At 55.8% G+C, this 24,670-nt stretch overlaps 1 protein-coding gene across 1 annotated transcript in view; it reads left to right on the forward strand.

The window, feature by feature from the left end:
- Ccdc88c (coiled-coil and HOOK domain protein 88C) overlaps positions 1–24,128 on the forward strand; it is a 113,103-nt gene extending 88,975 nt beyond the window's left edge. The window contains exons 22-30 of the mRNA XM_026394281.2: positions 487–673; positions 3,461–3,606; positions 5,756–5,845; positions 7,381–7,625; positions 12,588–12,776; positions 14,516–14,584; positions 17,408–17,476; positions 18,389–18,678; positions 21,971–24,128. Coding sequence (XP_026250066.2) covers positions 487–673; positions 3,461–3,606; positions 5,756–5,845; positions 7,381–7,625; positions 12,588–12,776; positions 14,516–14,584; positions 17,408–17,476; positions 18,389–18,678; positions 21,971–22,960 — 2,275 coding nt within the window. The 3' untranslated portion in view covers positions 22,961–24,128. The remainder of the gene's footprint in view (positions 1–486; positions 674–3,460; positions 3,607–5,755; positions 5,846–7,380; positions 7,626–12,587; positions 12,777–14,515; positions 14,585–17,407; positions 17,477–18,388; positions 18,679–21,970) is intronic.
- The last annotated feature ends 542 nt before the right edge of the window (positions 24,129–24,670 follow it).

Below are 24,670 nucleotides of genomic sequence, written 5' to 3' on the forward strand. Positions count from 1 at the left end.
TCTGTATAATTCATGTCTTGACAACTCATATTATGTATCTTAGGAGTTGAAATCGGGCTTGGAATTGGGTAAGGGGTTTTGGGCACAGATATGAACTTTTAGCGCAAAGTGTTATGGTTCCTTGTTTAAATTAAAAAATTTTTAACAGCAGAATCCTTTTTCTCAAAGTGTGGTGAGTTAAAGTTGTCATGTAGAAGGGATAGTAGCAGGGGTGCTCGGTTGAGGCCGACGTCTGAGGCTGCCTGCTGAGTCCTTCTGGCCCAGTGTGGCAGCACTAGGGTGCCCTCGTTGAACAGCTTAAAAACCAGCAATTTTGTTCAGTGCTGTCATTTCACATGTGAAAAAAACCTGGGACCAGAGAGGCTGTGGCTTTGTCTGAGGTTGCACAGCCTGCCGGTCTCAGATCTGGGACAGAAACCCGGGCTCGGCCAGTCTGTCTTTGGAACATTCTTCACCCCCTTCGCCCTGTGGCTTTCCACTCTGCAGGGTCACTTTCCTGCACCACCAGCTGAAGGGGGAGTATGAGGAGCTGCATGCCCACACCAAGGAGCTGAAGACAGCGCTCAACAGCTCACAGCTGGAGCTGAGCCGCTGGCAGGCGCGCTTCGACGAGCTCAAGGAGCAGCACCAGAGCATGGACCTCTCGCTGACCAAGCTGGACAACCACTGTGAGGTGAGCCCTCCCGATAGGAACATGGCAGGAGAGCCCCTCGCCCGGCCTTTGCTCCCCGAGGTCTGGAGAGGGCCGCAGAGGAGGGCGAGGGTGACCTGTCGCTCTGCCCACGTCTGCGCAGCTCCCCACACCCTTCACCTCCGTGGTCCCCCTGTCACACAGAACGGCCCACAGTTACCCCACTGTGGGGCCCAGCTGACCAGCCCTGCGTCCAGGGGAGGCGAGGGCTCGCTCTGGAGTCCCCAGCTTGCTGAGAGCAGAGCTGCTGTCCCCTCTTCAGGTGGGATCTTAAATAGGCCCCAGGACAGGGAGGCAGGTGGGCCCTGCCCCCTCTGGGGCCTCCCTGGGACAGTGACCTCAGGTCGGGGTTTCCTCCTGCCTTTCATTTGCTGAGAAGCAACAGAGGCTTTTCTTTTGGCCCGAGGTTGCCCCAGGAGACTTCCAGTCGAGGTCACCGAGGCCTGCAGTCCCCCAGCCAGACTGTGAGCTGCCCCCGAGGATGAGGCCCCAGGCCTGGTGCCCTGTGGGGTCCCTGGGTGAGGAGTGAGGACAGCGTGCCCACAGAGACTTCCCTGTCATGGGTGCACGAGGGTCAGGAGGAGTGTCCAGGTCAGGAGCTACAGCGGAGGCCGCGCACAGTGGGTCACACTTGCGCCACGGTTGAAGGATTGGCTGGGCGCGGGAGCAGTGTTTTGTGAGGTCATGAGAAGGCCCAGATGAGGGCCACAGCAGGGAGCGAGGGGAGTACCCTGAGCCCAGGTGGAAGCCACGTCAGCCTGCTGGGCCGTCCTCACGGGACCCCAGGGCGGCCGGCAACACGCTGACTTCTCACCATCTGGAGCCTGGTGCCCGGTCGGGAGCTGACAGGCGGCTCCTGGCCTCTGCCTGACTCGTGGGCTGTGCGTGTGCATCTGTGGTATGTCTGTGTCCACGTCCCCCTCACAAGGCCACCAGTGCTGTCTGTGGTCAGGGCCACCCTCACGTCAGCCTTTTAACTTCATCCCCCCTTTTGAGAGCCCTGTCTTCTAGTGACAAGGACAAGCGTGTGCGTTTGGGGGACAGGAATCATTTCTGTGGAGGCTAAACAGAGTGCAGTGGGGCCTGGCAGCCGTGGCCCAGAGCCCTGGCTCCCCCTCCTCTCTCTGGGTTGGCTCCTGGGACGTGCCAGGGTCTGACGAGGTGGAAGAGCAGCTGTGCTGTCGACGTTGGCCGAGGTCCCTGGGCTCGGGCTGCAGGGAAGGCCCGCGACACTGGGCTCCTTGAGGCTCGTGGTCACGCCCAGGTCTTTCCAGGGGGCTGAGGCAGTGTCCAGGGATGGACTTCTGTCCCCAGCTGGTTGCATGTTGGCAGTGCACTCACTGCCAAACCCCCTGCTGGTCTCATCTGTGGAATCTCTGAGGCTCTATGACAGTCATTTTATGTGTTGCCCAAACGGCATCTCGGCAGCAGTCACACAGACGTTTTCAGGGAAGTTGCTGGTTGTAGTCTCACCTTCTTTTCCTTCCGGTTCTGCCTGTCGCACGCTCATCGGTCACATGTAATAAGAGTCAAGATAAGCCGGGCTCAGGGCCCTCCCCTGTAATCCCAGCCGATGGGGAGGCGAAGGCAAGAGAAGTTCAAGGTCATCTTGGCCAACAGCTTAGACCCTGTCTCAAACTAAGAACATTTTAAAGGGTTGAGCATGTAGCTCAGTGGTAGTGTCCCTGGGTTCAATCCCCAGCACCGCCAAGAAAAAAAATCCAAGATAAGAGGAATTTCCGTTTTGTGGTTAATAGTGAAGTCACAGTCACAGTTGCCGACGGGGAAGAGCAGGGAACCCGGGCTTCCCACCCAGGGTGTCCTAGGCATTTGCCCTCTGCCTGTGTGGGGCATCTTATTTAACCCTCACGGTGACCTTAGGAGCCGGGTCCCCACCCTCGTCCCTCATAGGTGGTGGGTTGCCCGGTCTCTCCTCCAGCACCTGTGGCTGTCCTGTTGTCCCACGTGGCATTCCAGCCCAGGAGCTGGTGAGCTGCGGCCCACGGCGGATCCCGCTCCCCACCTGTTTCTGTCCTGCCACAAACCAGGGGTCTTTGGCGTCTGTGTGGGTGGGGAAATGTCAAATGAACGTACTATTTTGTGGCAAGTGAAAACAATATGAACTTCTAAGTGTCGTGTCCGTCAGTGGCCTTGTTGGAATGTGGCCACACTGTGCGCTGATGGGTTGCCGATGGGGCTTCCACACTGCCCAGGGGGAGTCGAGTGGCGGTGACAGGCGCTGGAGGGCTGGGAAGAATGTGTGTGGCCCCTCTCTAGAGCGAAGCTGTCCCGCTAGAAATAGGACACAAGCTGCTTACGCAATTTAGGTTTCTAGTAGCCACATTTAAAATGTGTCTTGAATTTTTTAATGAAAGAAAAAAAATTTTTATGGGTCTTGCTGTGCTGCCCAGGCTGGCCTTGAGGGCCAGTCAGTCTTTCTGCCTCAGTCTCTGGAGCAGCTGGGACTACAGGCGTGTGCCACCATGCCCAGCTGGATTTAATTTTAATAATATGTTTTATTTAAACAGTGCATCCAAAACATCATTTCAACATATAATCAAAAAAGTGATCAAGTGAGGGATTTCTTTTTTCCTAGATTCAGCCTTCGACATCTGCTGCACCCTGCACGTAGACCAGCTGCGTGTCGGGTGCCCCGCCGCCATGTTGCTGGTCCTCGGGTTCTTCCCGAGCTCCTGACAGCCTTGTGCCCTTGGCCTGTCCCTTCTTTGGAAGCCACCTTCCCAGCAGCGGGTGTCTCTTGTGTTGCAGCTGCTTTCCCGGCTCAAGGGGAACTTGGAGGAGGAGAATCACCACCTCCTGAGCCAGATCCAGCTGTTGAGCCAGCAGAACCAGAAGCTGCTAGAGCAGAACATGGAGAGCCAGGAGCAGTACCACGAGGAGCAGAAGCAGTACATGTAAGGGGCCCGGCAGGGGCACGTGTCGGCGGGCAGTCCTGTCTCTGGAGGTCCTGATGTCTGTCCCCTGGCCTTCGGGGTCTCCAGGGCAGGGTTTGGGCCAGCTCACCCACCTGAGGGATGCTCTAGGTTTCCGGAAGTGGTGGTTGGCTTTGGCTTGCTCTTCAGACTCACTGCCCACTGCTGGAAGTTCCCTCCTCTGCTTTTAGAATTGAGTTCACTTCTCGAAGTCCCCCAGCACAAGGAGAGGTGTCTCAGGGAGAGAACGCGGATGGAAACTGAGCCTCTCTCCTGGCTGTGCGTCTCCCCCTGAGACTCTGGGCAGTGGGTCTGCTGGCGATCAGGAGGGGCCAGCCTTGGCGCAGGCTCTGGGGGCTGGCAGGGATAGGTGTGAACAGCACTGTCCCCTGCCAGCCGTTCAGCGGGGAGCCACGGGAGGCACAGACAGAAGGGGTCGGGGTTGCTGCTGCCTGAGAAGAGAGGGGCAGGCCAGGGGGAGGGGCGTGGCACCAGGGCTGCTCAGCGTGGGAGGCCTCTGTGTCCTGCTGGAAGCCTGGCTCCCAAGTCAGGTGGCCCAGGTGCCTCTCAGGAGTCCAAGGCAGTTTCACTGCTGCGTGCTGTGATGGCCAGCCTGCCCCTCCATGTGTGTGCCACCCAGGCGGGTCCTGCTGTGCCAGAGCCAGTGTGGTGAGGGCAGGAAGAGACGTGCCTGGGGAGGACGTGGTCACTGCCCCAGGTGCTGTCCCAGCACTCCCTGGTGTAACAGTGCTCTTCCTGTCCCCCCACTCCTCTGTCTGCCACCTACTGAAAGACGGTTCGCCTGTAAACCCACACTGTAATTTGGGGGCAGAAATGACAGTGGCGTGAAGTCGATCCTCTATAATCCATGTGTCGGAGTTGCCAGCAGAGGTTGGGTGGGTGCTAACAGAAGGCCTGGAGGCCTGGTCCCTGGGGGACTCTTGGGAGATGTTTTTGCAGTAGAGAGCGTCTGCGTCAGGCTCCTGTCCTGGGTTGGCCCGTTTCCTGCCCGTAGCCTGCTCCAGGCCTGGTACGGGGGTGTGACCCTGGGCCAGACACAGCCCAGGGGTTGCGCGGAGAGCTGGGACACAGCACAGCCGATGGCCAGGCCCCATGTCCCTTTCCCCTGGTGTGACCTCAGCGATTCCTTGGGAAATCCCAAGGCTCAGGTAGGACCCAGCAGCTTCGAGAACGAAGAAGCCTGAGTGGTCACCTCCCATTTCAGGCCTCTTTTCAAATAAGGAAACCAGGAGTCTGAACTGTCCACGCAGGAGGCTTCTAGGCTAAAAGAAGCACCCTGGGCTCCCTGGTGAGCAGAGGTGCTGTTAACAGCTGGGGTTCAGGTGTCGTCTCTGGCCCTGTTTTGATTTTGAAAATGTGAATTGGTTTCTCATGTGGAAATCAGGTGATTCTACTTCATCTCCTGGCTCTGGTCACCCTGACAGACCCGGGTTTGTGTCCCGTGGCAGTGATCTGCAGGAGCCGGCTACCTGGAGACCCCAGGCCTGCCGCGGGCCTCTCGATCCCTCTGCCTTTGCAGCTCTGTCCAGCTCTGTCTTCCTTGCCTGGCCCCCGAAAGCTCCCGAGTGTGCCCCCAGAGGGGTCAGCAGGCACTCCTGAGTGGCCTGGGGCTGAGGTCTGGTTCTGCTGACCTTTTTTCTTTTTTTTTCATCCATTCTTTTTAGTTGTCAAAGGACCTTTATTTTATTTATTTATATGCGGTGCTGAGGATTGAACCCAGTGCCCTACACATGCCAGGCAAGCGCTCTACCACAGAGCCACAACCCAGCCCTTTCTGACCTAGTGCCCAGTCTTGTAGATATGCTCCACCCCCAGGAGTGCCCATCATCCCACCTGAGCTGGCCTGCCTGCGAGTCCTTCTGAGCAGGACTCTTCAGATGGCTGGAGGTTTGTCCCCTCGAGCTCGCTCACAGCTGGACCCTGGGGTGGCCACAGGGTGGCCAAGCTCCCTGAGCCTGTGGCAGGTGCTTCTGTCCCGTGATCTGCACTCAGCAGTGGTGTTGAGACCTTCGTGTCTGAACCTCAGACACGCGGCCTCTGCCTGGTATGGGCTGAGAGTACGTTCACTCGTTCTGTGAATCGAGAGCTTTTCTTTCCTTTCTGTCCACAGAGACAAATTAAATGCCTTACGGAGACATAAGGAAAAACTGGAAGAAAAAATCATGGATCAGTACAAGTTCTATGACCCTGCTCCAAAGAAGTGAGTTGATGTGAGATTTGGCAGCACAGCAGACGTTTCCATGAGTCGAGGGAACCGGGAGCCCCCGAGAAAGTCCCATTTGAAGGCCCCACCTCACCCCCCGGCAGGCCTCCTGCATGCAGATCCCCTGTATCAGAGGAGTTAGGACGTCTTTCGTCCCCACCCTGGGTACTCCCGCTTGTCCTGTGGGGATGGCCAACACCAGCTGGTCCTCAGGAGACACGAGCTTGATTTAGCCATGGCCCTTCTAGGAGTCAGGGTCTGTGGGCCCGATATTTAACCTGCCCGGACAGCACCTGTGTTGGGAAAGACGCACGGCAGGGCCCTGGCTGCGCCCCACAGTGTGCAAACGTGGTGACAACCCCTCTGGATGCTCAGAACCTCTGTGAGCAGCAGCTCCCCGTGGGGCCTGCCCAGCCCAGGAGCCTGCCACCTCTGGCTAGCAGTCCTTCCACCTCTGTCTAGCAGTCCTTCCACCTCTGTCTAGCAGTCCTTCCACCTCTGGCTAGCAGTCCTTCCACCTCTGGCTAGCAGTCCTTCCACCTCTGTCTAGCAGTCCTTCCACCTCTGGCTAACAGTCCTTCCACCTCTGGCTAACAGTCCTTCCACCTCTGTCTAGCAGTCCTTCCACCTCTGGCTAGCAGTCCTTCCACCTCTGGCTAGCAGTCCTTCCACCTCTGTCTAGCAGTCCTTCCACCTCTGGCTAGCAGTCCTTCCACCTCTGGCTAGCAGTCCTTCCACCGTCCGTGGCCTGAGCTCAGGAGCACTTCCTTTGGATTAGCCGGGCCCAGCCCCACCTTCAAGTTGAAGTCACCACGAATCCCTCAAGGGTCTCTGTTGACAGAGTTTCAGAACCTGTCTCAGTCGTTTGTTAGGCAGACGTGGAACTGAGGTGGGAAAGGCGGAGGAGTCACTGTGGCGGGGGAACAGAGGGTGGTTCTCAGCGTTCCCCCGCGGGCCTTGGCCTTCTCGCCAGCTGCAGTGTCCCCCTTAACCCGTAAACGTGCTGGTTCTAGTTCAGACACCCTCTGCCCTAGTCCTGGTCCTGTTGCTCTGTGCAGGGGGTGGTCAGGGATGCAGCTTGTTTCCTTTACTAACTTGAGCAGAAAATATTCCTGAAAGTGGCTTTTTGACCGCTGGCTTGGCACAGTCCTGCCTCCTCCACGTGGCACAGTGAGGCAGGAGCCAGGGGCTTCACGTGACGTCTTTCTTCCTGGGAGACTAGCATGGATTTCTCCTGACGTCACCCAGCCTGCACCTGATGAGAACCGGGCTCCAAGTCCCAAAAGTGATCAAGTGATCATGATATTCTTTATTGTTTTTTTTTTTTTTTTTGGCTGTGATGGCCTCACACATGCCAGGCAAGCTTTCTACTGCTGAGCCCCAGCCATCCCCAGTGCCATCATCGTGAACCCCAAATTGACAGCCGAATCACTTAGGCTGATGATGGAAGTCCCAGCTCACGTTAGGGACCTGGTGACCAGCCAGGGGGGTGGAGAATTGGTCGTGCTTTCTAAAGGTCTTCTTCTCATCAGGAAGAACCACTGGATTGGAGCCAAAGCCTTAGTCAAACTCATCAAACCAAAGAAAGACGGTTCCAGAGAACGGTTGAAGTCAGCCACAGACAGCCCTCCCTTGCAGCTGGAGTCCTCAGGGTCAGACCCTGCCTCGCCACCCCCTTCTCAGCCTCTCAGGTCACGGCCAGAGAACCCCAACACCCCCCCAGTGCGCCTGAACTGTGCAGAAGAGCATGACACCCACAACGGGACTGTGGTCAAAGGTAGGGTGGCCCCACCGGCTGCAGTCGGGGTGTGGGGCGTGTCCTCGAGATTCGTCCCAACCCCCCAGGGTGAGTGGGAGGGGTGGGTGTGCACGGGTGCCTCCTGCATAGCCCTGTCACGAACTGAGTAGGAAGTAGAAACCCAGGGCTCCCTGTGGCTGTAGTGTCCAGTAGCACTTCAGAAAGAGACGTGTCTTCATCACGCAGGCCGTGGGGGGTGTTTGAGTCCAGAGTTGATCCTCAAGCAGGTGCCATAGAGCCAGAGTGGGCAGGAGGGAGGGCCCTCGCACAGGTCAGGGCATCTAACAACCACCTTCCGTAGGGACTTCCCAGGTGTGTGTAGCACGTTCCCCACGTGCCCAGGAGCCTCAGCAAGCCCTCAAAGGAGGCTCTGTTCTGCCGCCTGACCTTCCCCCATCCTTCCAGCCATGGGAACCAGTGTGTGTCTTCCCTCAGGGTTGTCATTTAGAGTTTGCCACAGGTTCTGAAATAAAAGCAGGACTCCTAGTTGTATGTGCTGTGTCTTACCAATGCCCAGGCCACTTGAGCTGCAGGGTTACTTTAGTCTGCTTGGGGCGATGACTGGCAATCAATAGTCCAGTGCTTTCCCACTCAGGAGTTTTATTGTGTTGTATGTCTGTGTGTGTGTGTGTGTGTGTGTGTGTGTGTGTGTGTGTAGTGTTCGAGATTGAGCCCAGGGCCTTGTGCATGCAAGGCTAGTACTCTACCAACTGAGCTATTTCCCAAGTCTAGTTTTATTATATTCTTGTGCAATTAAAAAAAAAAAAAGGAAAATGTGAGCAAGATAAATGGGTTCTGGCAATGACAGTGTTATCACAGTCACTGCCTGAAGACATTGTTGAAGTTGTATCCTGACTTTATAGGAAAAAATATGTCTTATACTCTTAGATGCAGAAGTCACCTGACACTTCGCGAAAATTTCAGATTTACTTTTAAGTATTTGTTGGATTATTTATGGCAGGCCTCCCTGAGGAACTTTTTCTTTCCTTTTTTCTTTTGCACTAGGGATTGAACATAGGTCTACCCTGAACCACGTTCCTCATCCCTTTTTATTTTGAGACAGCGTCTCACTAAGTAGCCCAGGCTGGCCCTAAACTTGTGATCCTCCTGCCTCAGCCTCCTGAGATTCTGGGATCATGGGTCTCTGCCTCTGTGCCTGGCTCACCCTGAGTAATTTGAATCATTACAAAGGCTACAGGGCTTTCTTAAGGTCATATTGGGAACCCACTGCTCTTAGGGGCTGACAGTAGAGCACTGAGGACCAGCGTGAAGTGCCCTGGGAGTGACTTGGGCACAAGCTCTTCAGAAGTCACCTTCCCTACTACAGGAACCAGTTGTGTCACTTTCAAATACAGAAAGTAAATGTGCACATGTGAGGACTGATTTGTTCCCATTGTTGGTTTTTGTTGTTGTTTTAGTATCAGGGATTGAACCCCAGGGGTGTTTTATTTTGAGATAGGGTCTCAGTAAGTTGCTTAGGGCCTCCACTGAACCCCAGCCCCAGCCCCAGTCGCGGCCATCCATTCTTTACAGGGAGCAGAGTAGAAAAAAGGCTCATCCAGCTTGTGAGTGATGCTGAACTCCGCATTTCTGCTACCTAGCGAGGGTCTGTTGTTTCAGATTTTCATATTGGCTGTTTAATTTTGGAGCAGTTGTCATCCCAACTTGCATTATTCTGTAAGTTGAACTAACTATAATCAGTCTAATCAAGTCAGAGAAACTTCCAGAGTAAAAACTGCTCAGCCCAGACAGTTGAACCCACCTGTGCACGAGCTGCCAGTGTCGGTCACCAGCAGGAGTCGTGTGACTTGAGTCTCTCTGGGGACTCTGTGTGCTTGTCTTTAAGCCTGACTACTCATGAGGTAGGCACCATCACTACCCCTCTCCAGAGCTGAGAAAGGGAGGCTCGCCCAGGTTCTTCTTGCTGGTGTTGCAGCAGAGATCCACACGGGCTTGTCAGCACCTGAGTTCATGCTACCTTCTTTGCTTTGGTCCCTGAAGATGCTAAGTAAAGAAACTGGGGAGCTCCTCTTGGAGCCCAGCCCTGAGCTGGGCAGCAGGGATACATATACCAAAGGGCCGCCAATGTAGAATCAGTTGGTCCCTTCTCCTGTGGTGTGGGCTGTGGCCACCAGGTGGTGCTGTGGGGAAAGAAAGCGTGGAGGTCCTGCTCTCCGCTTCAGTCCTAGATCAGCAGTGGATCAGGTTGGTTCATGTTAGCTTAAGATGTGTTCAAGTCAGAGCAGTTGTCTGCTCTGTCATCTAAAGGCCACGGAGTGGAGGATGTAGAGACGTGAAAAGAAAAGATTCTGCTTGGCATGAAAGGGCTTGGGTATGCAAAAGAGGTTTTCATTATTTCTAAACTCCTTCTGCCCCCAGAGGTGATTTTAGAGGGCAGATGCTGTCGAGAGTACCGCAGGTAGACGGTGTCATGACAGTGGGTGAGAAGCTTGTCATTATAGGTTTCCAAGCTCTTTGGGAACAGGAGCTGTAGGTGAGCTGAGCTGTCAGGGACCCTGTCATTAAACCATATGAGTAAGAGGAGTGGCCGCTCCTACATTAATGCATTCTCATTTAATAATTAAACACACTGGAATTGAAGCATCAGTCTAAATCGCCGGCCCCTCCGGCAGTGTGTAGTCCGCCTCACACGTTGAGTGAGTCCGTGGTTGGATCGGGAAGCCCCTGAATCACCTAAACCGAGTCAGAGCATAAACAGTTCCTGTGTGAGCCCCATCCTGGTCTGAGCATCAGCATTGGTTCCCCTTCTCTAGGTCCGACAGGATTCTGACATCTTGGGTACATTTTGCTAATTTAGATTCATTTGTAATTATTGTTCATTTCATTTGTTCTCTTTTTTTTTTCCCCTTCCTCCTCTGGGTTATCCGGGTGATGACATTTAGCTGCTCAGCGCAAAAAGAGTCCCTTTTTGAGAAGCAAAAGCAAAGACAAAGACAAGTCTCCAGCGGCCCATCCGGCTCTCTCTAAACGCCTGCGGTTTTGGTCCTCCTCCGACATCCCATCCTCTCCTAACGAGCCTCTCTCTTTCTCAGACATTGGAGATTTCTAATCCCTCCCTTTACCATGTGTCTGCATCCTGTATCCTCCTTCATTTCTGAAACTCAAACAACAAAAAGCCAGTACCTAAGGGCCCCGTGGCCTCTAAGTGGACCCTACTCCTGACCCCAGTTCCAAAGTAGCCAGCCCGGATTCTGATTTCAGAATAGAAGACAAGTTGCCATTCTCCCCGGACCGTTTCTTCAGAGCAGCACAGTTTTAGGGGACCCTCCGGACATGTGTGCTCGTGTCCTGGGGCCGGATGTCCATGCTGAGTAAGTTGGGTGGCCCTGTATGTCCACGCTCTGGCACCTGCAGGCCCGTGTCGCGCCTGTGTGTTAAGCAGAGGTGGCCGCTTGTCCCTGTGCTTCCTGAAATACGCACAGCCACAAGTCTCCTAAGGCTTTTTTTTTTAAGCTGCTAAATTTACAGCCGCTGCCCTTTTGTCCCTTTCTGTGTCAGAACGCGAGTTGTTGGCGTTGCCGACAGGCCCTGGTGGGCTGTGTTCTGTGCTTTGAAGGATCGATGGTCTGTTCAGGCAGTTCGAACCCTCGGATTGATTCTGCCCCGCCAGACGCCAGCCCAGAGTGAAGTCCGTGGCCCCCGTGCTGCGATCTCCGACATCTCGGAGGCTGAAATTAAAGCAGAAGTGGACAGAAAGAGTGTTGCCCATGAATCCCACAGGGCAGGGGAGACGCTGGCCGCCAGGCCGGGACTGCTGCCCTCCCCTCCTGGGCCACCTTGGCGCCGTCTTCATGATGTTCGCCATGGCCAGATCCCCACCGTGTGCTTGCCTACGTGTTCCCCCTAAGTTGACTCAGTTTCCAGAGTTAAATTTATCCTGAAAGGTTATTGTCCATACTGTCTGTAAAGGGAGAGCAGGTGTCACCATGAAAACAAGGTGACCCCAACATTCACCCAGCTGTGAAAACACTCAGGTTGGTTCCACTGGCTGCACCTCCTGGAGCTCGCTCTGGGGACCCGAGCTGCCTGTCCTCCCCGCGTGCCCTGGAACCGTGCTGTCTCTGTGTGCCGCTCATGCTGTCTGTCCATCTCCACCTCCGCTCTGGACTCTCATTTCACCTCTCCCACAGGATGACCTCTCCCGCTTCATCCCACCAGACTTGAATCTTGCTTCTCATCAAGGTCATCTTTCAAATCCCAAATTGTCCCCGATTTCAGATCAGACCTGGGCACTCAGAACTGCAGTGAGCCCAGACCGAGTGCCCGGGAGGCCGCCTCTCCACCGGACTCGTGGCCTGGGGCTCAGGGAGGGGGCGGCATGCCAAGCTGAGCTGGCATGAGTGTTCCCCTCTACCTGGACCGCCCACCCCCTCCCACTTCGTTTTTGTTTTGTTTTAAACATTCCAGTGCATGATTATATTTAATTTTGACAAGAGCATATGTTCATGGTAGAAAAGTTAATAGTGCTGAAAATACGAGACACGAGGTGAGCGTCTCCTCGTGTGTCTGCCTCACCACGGGGAGCTCAGGGCTGCTCTTTTCAGGAGACAGACGACTGAGGTTGGCGGTAGACTTCTTTGTGAAATTCTAAGGGTCCCTGTGCTTTGGCTGCAGGCCGGAGTGGTCCTCAGCAGAGGGGAGCTGGGGCTGGAGACGTGTGCCCTGAGCTACCACTCTGGACTCCGCCAGCATTTGCTCTTGAGTGTGCCCTGTTTCTCCAGCCTTCTGGCCTGGCCGACCTAGAGCCAGCGCTGGCCTGGTGGAGTCCCCAGCAGGCCCAGAGTAGCTGGGAGGGGTGGTGCCCAGCTTGTGTCTCTGTGGTCCTCGTGCCCTGCTGCGCCTGCTTCGGGCCTCAGTGTGCTTTCCCAGCCTTAGCACGGGCTTTGTGGTCTCATTTCTCAATGTCCTCTTCTGCTCAAGGCCCTGGGGATCTAAAACCAAAGCGAGGGTCCCCACACGGAGGCAGCCTTGACCACACAGAAGCCTCCACCGACCCGGCCATGAAGTCCTGGCCGTCCGAGCTGGGCTCCCGGACCTGCTCGGCCTCAGCCATCACGGCAGCCCCTTCCAGCTCCGCTCCCACCCCCTGGCACCCAGGCCGCACCAAAGGTGAGTGTGGGCCCTCCCGAGGGTGACATGGGGCCCAGGGCCTTCACACCCTGGCCTAGAGACAGGAGGGGCTCCGAAAGGTGTGAGCAGAGGAGACGGTGTCAGAGGCTCTGTCCTACTCACAGCCCAGTGACTGGACAAACAACCATCAGGAGGCCCAGGGGTCGAAAGCTTCCAGTGTTCAGGCCCTGGGCACCATGTGGCTCTGGAAGAGAGATGAAGTAGAGCTGAGCAGGGTTTGGACAGAAATCGGGCAGCTACTGCTCCTCCAGTGTGATGAGTCTGAAGGTGTTTTCTCGAGAGGTTGAATGAGAGGTGCTCTGCCCTGCAAGTCTCTTGACGCAGTCGAGAGCAAGTGCCCCACACTAAAAGCAGTGGTGCGGCCAGGGAAGGGTTACAGCTGTACTCCCTCCCAGGATGCTGTTGGCTGTGTGTGTGTTTACATTCAGATGTGAGAGTAAAATGAGCAGAGTAATCTCATCAGCTGGAACGATTCCCAGCCAAATGACTCAGTCGAGTCTTGCCAGGTGAAGCTCCTGGAAGCTCAAGGATGCCCTGAACACCTGAGGAGAGCCTGTAACTCCAAACAGAACAAAACCAGTGCCAAAGGCAACTGGAGTGCCATGAAGCACAGAGATGACAACTTTAAAATGCCTGGCATCGGTAGAGTCATAGATAAGAGAAGTTACCACGTCATGAAACAAGAACAGGAGGCTGTGAAAAAGAGCAGTCAGGGAGGGAAAAGGCATCAGAAAATTTAAAATATGCAAACAGGAAAGAAAAGATAATGTCTAAGACTGAAAAAGACATCCTTATAAGAGGTGAAAATATCGAAAGAGATAGCTAAAGGAGTTGAGTGTGATTGCTTCTGGGGGATTGGAAGTCTGAGAGCAAGAAGATAGTTTTTCTTTTCTTTTTTTTTTAAGGTCTTTATTTTTTTAGCTTTAGGTGAACACAGTATTTTTATTTTGTTTCTATGTGGTGCTGAGAATCAAACCCAGTGCCTCATGCCTGCTAGGCAAGCGCTCTACCACTTGAGCCACATCCCCAGCCTTAGGAGGGTAGTTTTTAATAATAATAACAGTCACACAGCTCTTTAAGCCTTGGGCATGCACAACCGTAGTTCAGTAAACAAAAAGCAACATAGACAGGGCCCTGCATCGAAGGGACCCTCACACTCTGGACATAGGATGCCAGTGGGCATGTAACTGTTTTCAAAATGGACACCCTCTCATTGTTTGGGAGGGGGCCCAGACTCTTCTCAGAAACGAGCAGGCTTGAAGCCTCCGAGCATCTCACTGTCCTCAGGGACCAGTTGTGGTTGCTGGCTGGTCGGTTCCTGGGTCTGGATCTGGTTAGGTGCTGTGTGTGCAAGGAGCCCTCACCCTCCAGGGAACCCGTCCCTCCCCTCAGATGTGGGCAGCTCCTGTTACCATGTTCTTAGGCCAGAGCCCCCCTTTTGTTTGGGGGTCCCAGGCGTTTCCCAGGCAGAAGTTTGATCTAAGTTAATATTGGACAGGAGCCAGGATGTCAGTGTCTCCTCTTCCTGGCTGGAGAAATAAGGGGAGGGCTAGAAGAGGCAGGACCCAAGGCACAGTCCACCCTCCCCGCCTCCTCCCTGGACATAGCCACGACCCAGGTGCCAGATAGAGGTCAGAGCTGGCCCTCCAGCAGAGGCCCGGGGCTTGCCTGTGGCTGGTGGGCATTCTGAACCCCAACTCACCAGCTGTGTTTTTCAGGCTGTAATTCAGATGACAACCTCTGCGACCCACCTCCGGAGCTCCAGTGCACCCAGCCCAGGCAGCATGGTGAGTGACCGCGGCCAGAGCCCGTCAGTGTGGGTTCTGAGGTTTCTGTCAGTCGGACTTTTCCTTCACACTAAGTCAGGTGGCATCAGCGTGTAGAGAGGTGACAGTGGAGTGGGATGGGGCTTACTCTCCAGGAACCAGCCTCCCCCTGACGCTGTGGTCAGCTCCTGGTACCATGTCTTCCGGGCTCCCGTCCTCTGCCCTGCCAGGGGCCTGAGCTGTGCTCACACTTGTCCAGCCATGGGGACGGCACCGCCTTCTTGACGTGCCAGCTCTCAGGGTGCTGATGCTCCCTGCAGGTGTGGCAGAAGGTTCTGGTGGTGGCGCCCAGAGTGTCCATTCGGGAAGGCCTCTCTGTCCTCGCTTGGGCTTTCCGTGCCCGGGGTGCTCCAAGTTGTAGTAAGTCCTAGAAGCCGTTGGCGGCACGTGTCCTGTGGTTGAGGATGGTTCGCGTTTCTCAGGAATCAGGATCACTCAGCAGGTGATCCCAGGCTTCTCCGATTGACGAGCTGCTTGGCTCGTTTCTGAGTGTTTTCTCCCGCCCCCAGTGCTGGGGATGGAAGCCAGGGCTCCCTCGGGCATGCTAAGCAAGTGCCACACACCAAGTCCTCAAGCCTTTTATTTAGCATGGACTCTTTATTTAGGGATTTTCTTCTTTCTTCTATTTGTTGGTTGGTGCATTATAATCTACATGATAGATTCATTGTGCTGAAGTTATACATGCAGGTGATTTGGTCAGTCTCCTTCCCCAGGACCCTTCCTCCCCCTCCCCTCTCCGCTCTCCTCCCCCATCACCTGGCTCTGGTCTCCCTTCTGTTACTGTTAGTTATAATTACTAAGTGGGATTCATGGTGTGTTCACACGTGGACATAGAATAACCTGGTAGCCTTCTTTCCTCAGTCCTCCCTCTTGATCCCCTTCCTCTAGTCTACTGGTCTCCCTTCTGTTTTCTAGAGATCCCTTCTTTTATTTTTATCTTTTCTCTCTCTGCCTTTCAGATATGAGAGAAAACATTTGACCCTTGACCTGAGTCAAGGCTTATTTTACTTAACACGATGATTTCCAGGTCCATCTCTTCACCAGCAAATGGCAATTTCATTTTTCACTGTGGCTCAGTAGAACGCCACTGTGTATACACGCCGTATTTTCTTTTTTTAATTTTATGTGGTGCTGAGAATTGAACCCAATGTCTTGCACATGCTAGGGCCACCCCAGCCCCACGCCGTATTTCTTCATCCAGCTGTCTGCTGACGGGCACCAGGCTGGTTCCATAACTTGGCTATTGTGAATCGCCTGCAGAAGCATTGGTACGCAGGCGACACTGTAGTTGGGTCAGACGGTAGCTCCATTTCTAGTCCTGGAGGAAGCTCCCCACGGCTCTCCAGAGCACCCATCCCACTGAGAGCGCGAGAGGGTGACTCCCCTCCCGTCAGGAGTGATTCCCCATGATCGCCATTCTAACTGCAGGCCTCAGTTTTTGAAAAGCAACTTTGCAAGAGTGGGGAAATGATCCTTAAAAAAAAAAAATACGCTCAGTAAGTTAGTTCACGGGCATTCACTTGCCTCTTGCACCCAGGGCGCACGGCACCCCACCCTACCCTAACACCTATGCTGCGGCTGCAGCACACACCAGGGAGACCTTGTGTCTCCTGTGAGCAGACCTGGTCCCTGGAGCCCTCTGCCTTCACACCAGGTGGGGACCGTACAGCAGGACATCTCCCCCAGTACCCAGACTTGTGACTGGTGGCTGAGCACCGGCTCCTGTCTTCAGGACAGGAGGGGTTGGCGGCGCACTTGAGTAAACCACAGTGCGTGCCCAGCTGGTTGGTTTCTGTTTCTCTAGCAAAACGCCCCGCCTTTTTAAAGACACGTGTATTTGTTTCAGATTTTCCCTCCCCAGAGGGGATTGATTGACTTTGCTGTTTGCTATTCCTGAACCGTCTTTCTGGCCCGGATGCCATGTGCTCTCGGGTCCCTCCCAGATGCCTGCTGGGCTCCTCAGTACTTGGGAACTGGGAGCCCTGTAGACCCAGGAAACCAGAGCAGACTCTGTGGGGACCACAAGCACGGGCCTCCTGCCCAGGTCAGCTTAGCATCTGCTGTGTGCTGAGGGGTTGCAGAGATGACAGAAACACTGTCCCTGTCCCCCCAGGGGTTGAGTCCGGTGGAAGAGGTGTCTTCTCATGCGATATTCTGATACAGGGCAGGCTGCTGGGAGAGCCTGGCGGGAGAAGTCAGCAGGCCCTGGGGGGTGGCTCGCCCTCCGCAGGGATGGAGCCGGCCTTCCTGCGGGTCTGCAGCAGGGCAGCGCCATAGCCACCAGGGGGCCGGCTGCCTCCACGCTTGTCACATCAGTCTCAATTTCCCCTCTGGGACATGTAAATCGGGGGCAGGGACACCAAGGAATAGCCCCCACCCAGGAGGACAGATTGCTCCTTTTCATCCTGCGGTCCCAGCACCCTCACCCCGTTTGTCACCTGCAGGGACACGCTGTCACACATGTGACCCAGCAGCCCCGCGCAGCCCTTGCTTGTTCTGTTTCTAGACTGGGGCTCTGTGAATTTCCTCAGTCATCACTGCCATTCCAAACTGCAGCCCTAGACGGGGTAAAGGCGGGGTGTCAAAGCTGTCTCTCTCCATGGCTGTGTGGCGCCTTGCGCTCTGTGGGTGAAGCTAAGCTTCTGCGGGTGCAGACGGAGTACCCAGAGTTCTTCCTGAGGGCCCGGGCTGAGCTTTGGTTGCACATTCTTCTCACGTGAGGTGGCTGGCCTTGGGTCCCTCTGGCCCTCGGCCCTTCATGCTGAGCACTGCTCTTTCCCTCAGCGTCACGACCAGGCAGCTTGGAGAGCAGCAGGAACACATCCAGCAACAGCTCACCTCCGAGCCTCAAAGGTAAGGCCCTGCCTGCCGAGCGCCTGCGGGCGTCGGTGTCGATGGGTGTCTCCGGCTCCTGACATTCTTACGGTCCGCAGCTAGCGGGGCTTTCGGGCACGTCGTTATGTGTTCATGGCCACAAAATGCAGTTTCTAGCACAGGCTAGAAAGTTTGAGTAGGTTTGGATTCAGGTCCTCCTCCCTCTGACCTGCTCCATGGACATGGGCAAGTCCCCTCAGGGAGACGGGATGGGTGCCCCTCTTTCCTTCAAGACCACACCTCTTACCAAGACATTTTTCTTCTTAGCTTCTACATGATCAGCCCTAGAAGAGCACCTGGGGTGGGGGGTAATGAACTTTTAACATGTGAGTGCATGACAGCCAGCGAGTATTGTGGGTATTAGGAATTCAGAGTTTGATGGCTGCTTCTGCCAGGAGGTTACGTGGCCCTCTACAAGGACAACATGCAAATTTGTGAAGTGTTTGATATTTTTGCACTGGGTTGATTGTAGTGTACAGTTGACACTCAGAAAGGAGACTGTCAGTAGTCCCAGGAGATGGAATTAAAAAATATACACATATGTACATATATGTATGTATATGATTTTTTTTAATTTAAACTTTGTTTTTTTCTTCTTGGTACTGGGTATTAAACCCAGCAGTACTCAACTCCTGAGCCACAGGGCTCTTTTTTATATTTTTTACATTTTATTTTGAGACAGGGTCTTGCTGAGTTGCTTAGGGCCTTACTAAGTTGCTGAGGCTGGCTTTGAACTCTGGATCCTCCTGCCTCAGCCTCCTGAGCCACTGGGATTACAGGTGTGCTGCCACCATACCTGGCTTGGGCAGGGTTTCCTCATGGGTTTTAAGTGAGCCAGAGGAAGCACGGTGCCAGCTGGGACTGACATGTGCTCCTCTGTCCCCTGCCCAGGTTCCTCCGACCAGCTCCATGGCCGGTCCGAGAGCTTCAGCAGTGAAGACCTGATCCCCAGTAGGGACCCGGCCACGCTGCCCCCAGAGGCTGGTGCTCCAGGACGCAGTGCCCTTGGTCGTCACGAGAACCCCCCGCCCCGGAACGGACCTCTCCCCCAGGAAGGTGCCCAGAAGAGGGGCACAGCCCCCACACACACCGGAATGCGGCCCTGCTCGGCCTCCCCGAGCAGCGAGATGGTCACCTTGGAGGAATTCTTGGAGGAGAGCAACCGCAGCTCCCCAAGCCACGTGAGTGCCAGGCAGGGCTGTAGGTGGCCGGGGCTGCCCCTCACTCGCTCAGGATGGGGGCATGGGGGGTGTAAGGCCTTATGCAGGACTGGCCTGGCGGTGGCAGGAGCCGGCGGGTCACTAGGAGCTGCCTACGGGCCCCAGACAGCAGGTGCTGCTTTCCTCCAGGCTTGAAGTGGGCTCACAGCCTGGGGCCAGCACCCCGTTGCTGGTCAGGACGTCCTGCCAGGGGTCATGGCATGGCTCCGAGCACCTGCTTACCTGCGTCCCCAGAAGCAGGTGGCAGAGGGTAAATACTTTAGACTTTCTGGGTCACCTAGTTCAGTTGCAGCCACTCAGCTCTGTCACCATAGAGAAGTAGACACTGGCCAGTGTCGGTGACTAGGCCTGCCATCAGACAGAACTTGTCTTAAGGACACTGCATTTGGAATTTCATATGATTTTCTCATTATAAAATGACTTTTCTTCCTTTCCTTTTTTTTTAAGAGCAGTACTGGGTGCTCTACCACTGAGCTTCATCCCCAGCCCTTTATAATTTTTTTATTTTTTGAGACAGGGCCTCACCAAATTGCTGGAGGTGGCTATGAACTTGCAGTCCTAGCTAACTTTCTCCTTAATATTTTTGTTCAATCATTTAGAAACGTAAAAACTGTTCTCGGCTCACGGGCTGCATGAAAATGATAGGCAAGCTGACTTGGGCATGTGGCTCCAGGTGCTGACCCCCGTACTGGTGCTCCTCCTCAACTCCACTTGCAGACAGACCCTTCTCTGTCACCTTTCCAGCGTCCCTGCATGTAGCTTTTGCGTGTTGGATGTGCTCTGTCTGAACTCAGTAACATGATCAGCCCTAGAAGAGCACCTGGGTTACTGAGTGAAAGAATACCCTGTCTTGTCATGGAGACCTGCTGAAGACTTAGTATTTCAGTCTTTCCACCTAATTGGGCTGTGTCTAGCTCTCTGATCTAGGTGAACATGGCCCAGTAGCACAGGGAACATAAACGTTTGCCTGGCGGGTGTTTATTGAGCACCTGCTGTGTGCGGGGCAGCATGCATGGTGCCTGCCCTTGAAGCAAAGCCAGCCAGCTCCCGGCAGCTGGCAGTGTCCACCTGCTCAGTGCCTCTCCTTGCAGGAGGCAGAGACTGGAGGCGAAAGACACGATCCCTGTTCTCCCTTTGCTCCTGTTTCTGTCTACCAAGGGCTCAGTCTGCAAGGAGCCAGAGACCAAGCTAAGACAGCATCCCTGCCTTTGGGGCCCACAGTCCGTGGGGTGATCCTCAGGCAGGAGTGTGCCTCGGAACTGCACGGTGGGCCTGCCAGACACAGGCCAGCCCCTGGGTTTCTGTCAGTCTGAGGTAGCACCGAAGATGTGTGTCCTTAGTAAATTGTTGATGATGCTCTGCTGCTGTCCGGGTCCCACCTTGTGAGCACGCCAGCCTGGCGGGTTGAATAAGAGCGGCCCAGAGAGCCCCGATCCTTTGTCCCGTCCTGCCATGCTTCCTTCCCTTTGCAGATCTTGGGGGGTTCTGAGCTCCCTCTGATCAGCTCAGACCAGTCCCCATGCTCTGTGGTAGCACCTGTCCCTTTTCAGCTTAAAGGAGACGGCACAGTCTCCCTGCAGCAGCTTCTGTTAGAGTCTGATGCTTGGCCCTCCACAAGCAGGGCCCTGTGCAGACATCGGCCTCCCCACCTGGAGAAGTCACGGAAAGGGACTCCACCCTGCCTCTGCTCCCCGAGTGTCACTGATGATGAGAGCAGGTGCCTCAGGATGAGGCTCCCTGGGGGGGCCGGTGAGCGTGGTCTCCTGAAGGTGGTGTCACACTCAGAAGCGTGACAACACAGACACGTGCTGCGTGTTCTTGCTTATTTGTGGAAGCTGTGAAGGCTGGATTGTGGAAGAGACTAGAAAAGTAAATGCTGGCGGGCACCAGAGGGCGGCCAGACAGCAGGTGACAAGAGCCAAAGAGATGAGAGGAGTCGGTCCTCATGCTCCCCAGCACCCAAGGGTGACTGCAGAGTGTGTGAAGACCTAGGAGAGGAGTTTGAGGGCTCCAAACACAATAGCGGATGAGGAGGTGAAAACGTGCACCTCCCTGGTTTGAGTCACACGTTGGATATGTCCTGAATTATCACACTGTCCCCGAGAACGCGCAGTTATCACGAGTCCACCTCTAAGGAGAGCAGCGCTCGCAGAGAGGAGTGGCAGGGGTGGGGAGAGGCCCTGCACCCCCGGCCAGCCGCGCTCTGGCTGTGCAGTGCTGACCTCCACCGCCACTGCCTGGCCAGCCGCAGGTGGCCCAGTACACACTGCGCGGCCCTGCCAGGCTGCAGAGAATGCAGTGAGCGTTTTGGCAGATACACACGCAGCTCCCAGAACAGCGCTGGCCACCGTGGGTGATACATGGCACCTTAGGATATTAATAAGCAGGTCTCACTGGACACGCACCCAGGACCTGTGGCATAACATGGAGGAGCACATCGCTGTCTGGCTGTGTGGCAGGTGTTTTCATGGGGCGGGGGTTGTTGGCAGGTGCAGGTGGCTCCTGAGCTGCTGACCTGCCTCCAGATTGGCACAGCAGGCCAGTGCTGACCCTCATGTCCCCTTCCTCCTCTTCCTGCGTCTACCAGCCTCCGGGCAAACCTTACTTGGCTGCTTGTGCCAGGCTGAGAGGAGTGGGCAGAAGGCTGCAGTGACCCAGAGTCACAGCCCTCTGCCTCCAGGGGCTCTGCCTGCTAAACGGTGGCAAAGGAGGCCAAGCCCGGGTGGCAGCTGCTCTGTCTGCCTGGGCAGCGGGTTAATGGGCAGCCTCAGGCTGGGCTGTCCTGTGTACCTTCCTGCCTGGGCAGCCTGGCTCTCCCCTCTGGCCTCCTCCTGCCCCCTCTGTCTCCCCGTCTCCCTTTCTCAGCCCGAGGAATGTCCTTGTGACATCTCTAGGCCTGCTGGAGTGACAGGGAATTCCGTCACACTCCCCCCACCCAGCACCTACTCTGCAGGGCAGAGAAAGGAGACAGATGGGAGCAGCGCTGGTGGGGCTCTGGCACCCACCACAGGGTGGGCTGGCTGTGCGCGAGGTCCTCCTCTCCTCTGGATCAGCATTCTTATCTGCAAGGCTGGGGCTGCCTGGAGCCTCTGGGGTTCTTTGCCCAGGGATGCCCCATTGCCTGACGGTCCTGACCCTTTCTGGGAGCGGGTCCTGAGGAAGCCCAGCCTGAGTGGGAGACCTCGTTCCTGCTGAGTGGCTCTGAGGACCCAGCGGCCCCCATCCCACCTCTCCACGCCTTTCTCCTCTGCAGGACGCTCCTCCCGGTTACCCGGATGACCTCCTGCTGAGAGACTACTTCCGAACAGCCAATAATTTTGTGGCCATCAGAAGCCTGCCGGGACCACCTGCCAGGAAGGAAGGGGCCAAGATGCCCGTCAGCCATGTGGCCCCAATCAAGATGGCCATTGGCACCCCCGAGGGGAAGCAGCCGAAGCCTGGACATTACATGAAGCCAAACTTCAGGCCAGCTGAGGCGGAAGCCCCGTCCAGTACACCCCCCAGACAGGCCCAGCCTCCCCAGAGCCTGTCCCTGGGCAGACCCCGGCAGGCCGCCGCGTCCTGCACCTCCCACACATCTGCCAGCCGGAGTGCGTCCCTGAGCCGTGCCTTCAGCTTGGCCTCAGCTGACCTTCTGCGGGCCAGCGGGCCAGAGGCCTGCAAGCCAGAGTCCCCTCAGAAGGCGGGAGGTCTCGAGGCCTCGGGGGGCAGAGAGACAGGCAGCCACAGCCTGCACAGCCCCGCACCCCCCAGCTCCCACAGCCTGGCGCGGGAGCGGACCCCACTGCAGGTCTCAGGCCCCCGTAGCCGGCCACTGGACATGAGGCGCTTCTCACTGGCTCCTCCAAAGGAGGAGAGGCTGGCGCCCCTGCAGCAGTCCGCCACAGCGCCAGCCATTGCCATGGGAGGTGGCAGTGGCAGTAGCTCCCAGCTGCAGCACTTCTCACCTGTTGCCACCCCAACCGCCAGGACCAAGCCCAAAATGTCCCCACATTCAGGGGAGGTGGCCACCATCGCCCCTGTCCGGGCAGGGCTCAGCGGCTCAGAGGGAGATGGGGTTCCAGGGCAGGGCTATAATGAGGGGCTCCCAGCCAAGAGCCCTGGGAGGTCCCCTGACTCGGCTCCTCACGGCAGCAGGGGCCCCGAAGACCTCAGTCGAGGGGGCAGCTCCAGGAGCGCACCGGCGTCCCCAGAGCCGGGTGGGGACCCACAGACGGTGTGGTATGAGTACGGCTGCGTGTGACTGGTCTGGGGGGCCAGCAGCTCCCGAACCTCAGACTGCTGAGACGCCTTCTGATCCCGAGGCCCTTCTCCTGGTGCCTGCGGTGCTGGGAGAGGGTGAGGAGGAAGGGGTCCCCACGCCATGGTCCCGTTTGTTTCCTGAACACTGTGCCAAGCCCCAAGGGGATGACCGCCAGGTGTGTAACGCGTCTTCTATACCTGGAGCTTCCTGCCGGCTGCTGGTGGCTTTGGAACAGATCCACTTAGCATGGGGGCCACTTAGAAAGCAGTGACAAATCCGACCTGGCCCAGAGCAGACACTAAACCGACCTGGCCCAGAGCAGACACTATTTGAGTGGACCCTGGTAGAACACTCGTGTGCAAACCATTGACTTCCGTTAAAAAATGCACGTGTGCGCGTGCACACACACAGCAGGCTCACAGGCTCAACCCTGGTGGGTCTGGAAACGACTCCCCAAGGCCATTGGATCCTGGGAACAGCCCAGACAGGTCAAGTACAAGGACCTGGATTTCCTTTGCCCCAGGGCCATGCCCTCAGGTCTGCGAGGCCTGGGCATTTGTTCTCTCCTCCAGTTGGTTCTGGGGTCCCCAGGCCACCCAGGGACCAGCCTTCCTAGCTCAATTTCTACAAACACTGGATCTGCTGGGCCTGGGCCATGGGTGCAGAGATGCCCCGGCCCTGTCCCAGGAGCGAGCGTAGGGCGGGGGAGGCCTGTGCACAGAGGTGCCTGCTTGGCTTGTGGTATGGCTGCAGCACCCGGCTTCCCCCATCTCAGGTGGGATGTTGATTTCCGGATAATTGAGGGGGGGGGATGAAAAACCAAATTTCTTTTAATATATATGTACACACTCGTGAAATATATATACTTTGGGGGATCTATTTATGTTCCTTTGGGAGTCATTCCTTCAGGAATCGTACCTGCTGCTTTGTGTATTTGGTCAGATTCCTGAGGCGTTTAGTTTTCCTATTGTAAAGGTGCTTTTCCTGGGATGGGCTAAACCTATTGACTTTTTAAAAAGATTTTCCCCCCTTTTGATTTAATGTGCTGAGAAAGAAATGGGGAGACTTTTGAATGTTAACAGGATCCACTGTGGGAATGTTTCGGGTGGCGTGTTAAAGAGCCATCATTCTGGAACACAGGACAGGGTTGTAATAAAGCAGAACAGAACAGAAGCGAGTCCTGGTCTCTTCGCCACGTGTTGTTGGTACCATCCGAGCGTCCAGCAGGCTGCACAGCTCGGACTCCCTGCTTGGGTCCCGGGGCTGCCCCCTGGACCAGGGGATTCATAGCTACTTTGGGGCTGCTGCTCCAGGGACCAGACGAATGTGAAGCGCACATCTGCTGTACAGTAACCACACCCCCACCCCGTGTCAGCGAAAACCGAGTCCCGTTTTGACAGGGAGCTCGGCTGGAAGTGGTGCCTTTGTGACCTTCCCGAGGCCACTCAGCTCTTAAGTGCTGGGTCTGGGATTTGGACCTGGAGGGCCTCAGGTGTGGTGGATAATGAAAAGGAGAAGGGAGAAGACACTGGAGATAGCCACACATGACCAGATCCTTTCATGGTTTTTCTGTCCCACTGTTGTCTCCTGGTCCTTCCTGCTTCACCAGCCTCGACTTGGGAAGGATCTCCTGCCTCCCCCCCACCCCCAGGGTTCTGCAATCTGTCCCCATATCTGGCCTCTTGGTGGGGACCGCCAGTCGTGCTCCTT

The sequence above is a fragment of the Urocitellus parryii genome, chromosome 6, assembly GCF_045843805.1.
Source record: "Urocitellus parryii isolate mUroPar1 chromosome 6, mUroPar1.hap1, whole genome shotgun sequence".
Lineage (NCBI taxonomy): Eukaryota > Metazoa > Chordata > Mammalia > Rodentia > Sciuridae > Urocitellus > Urocitellus parryii.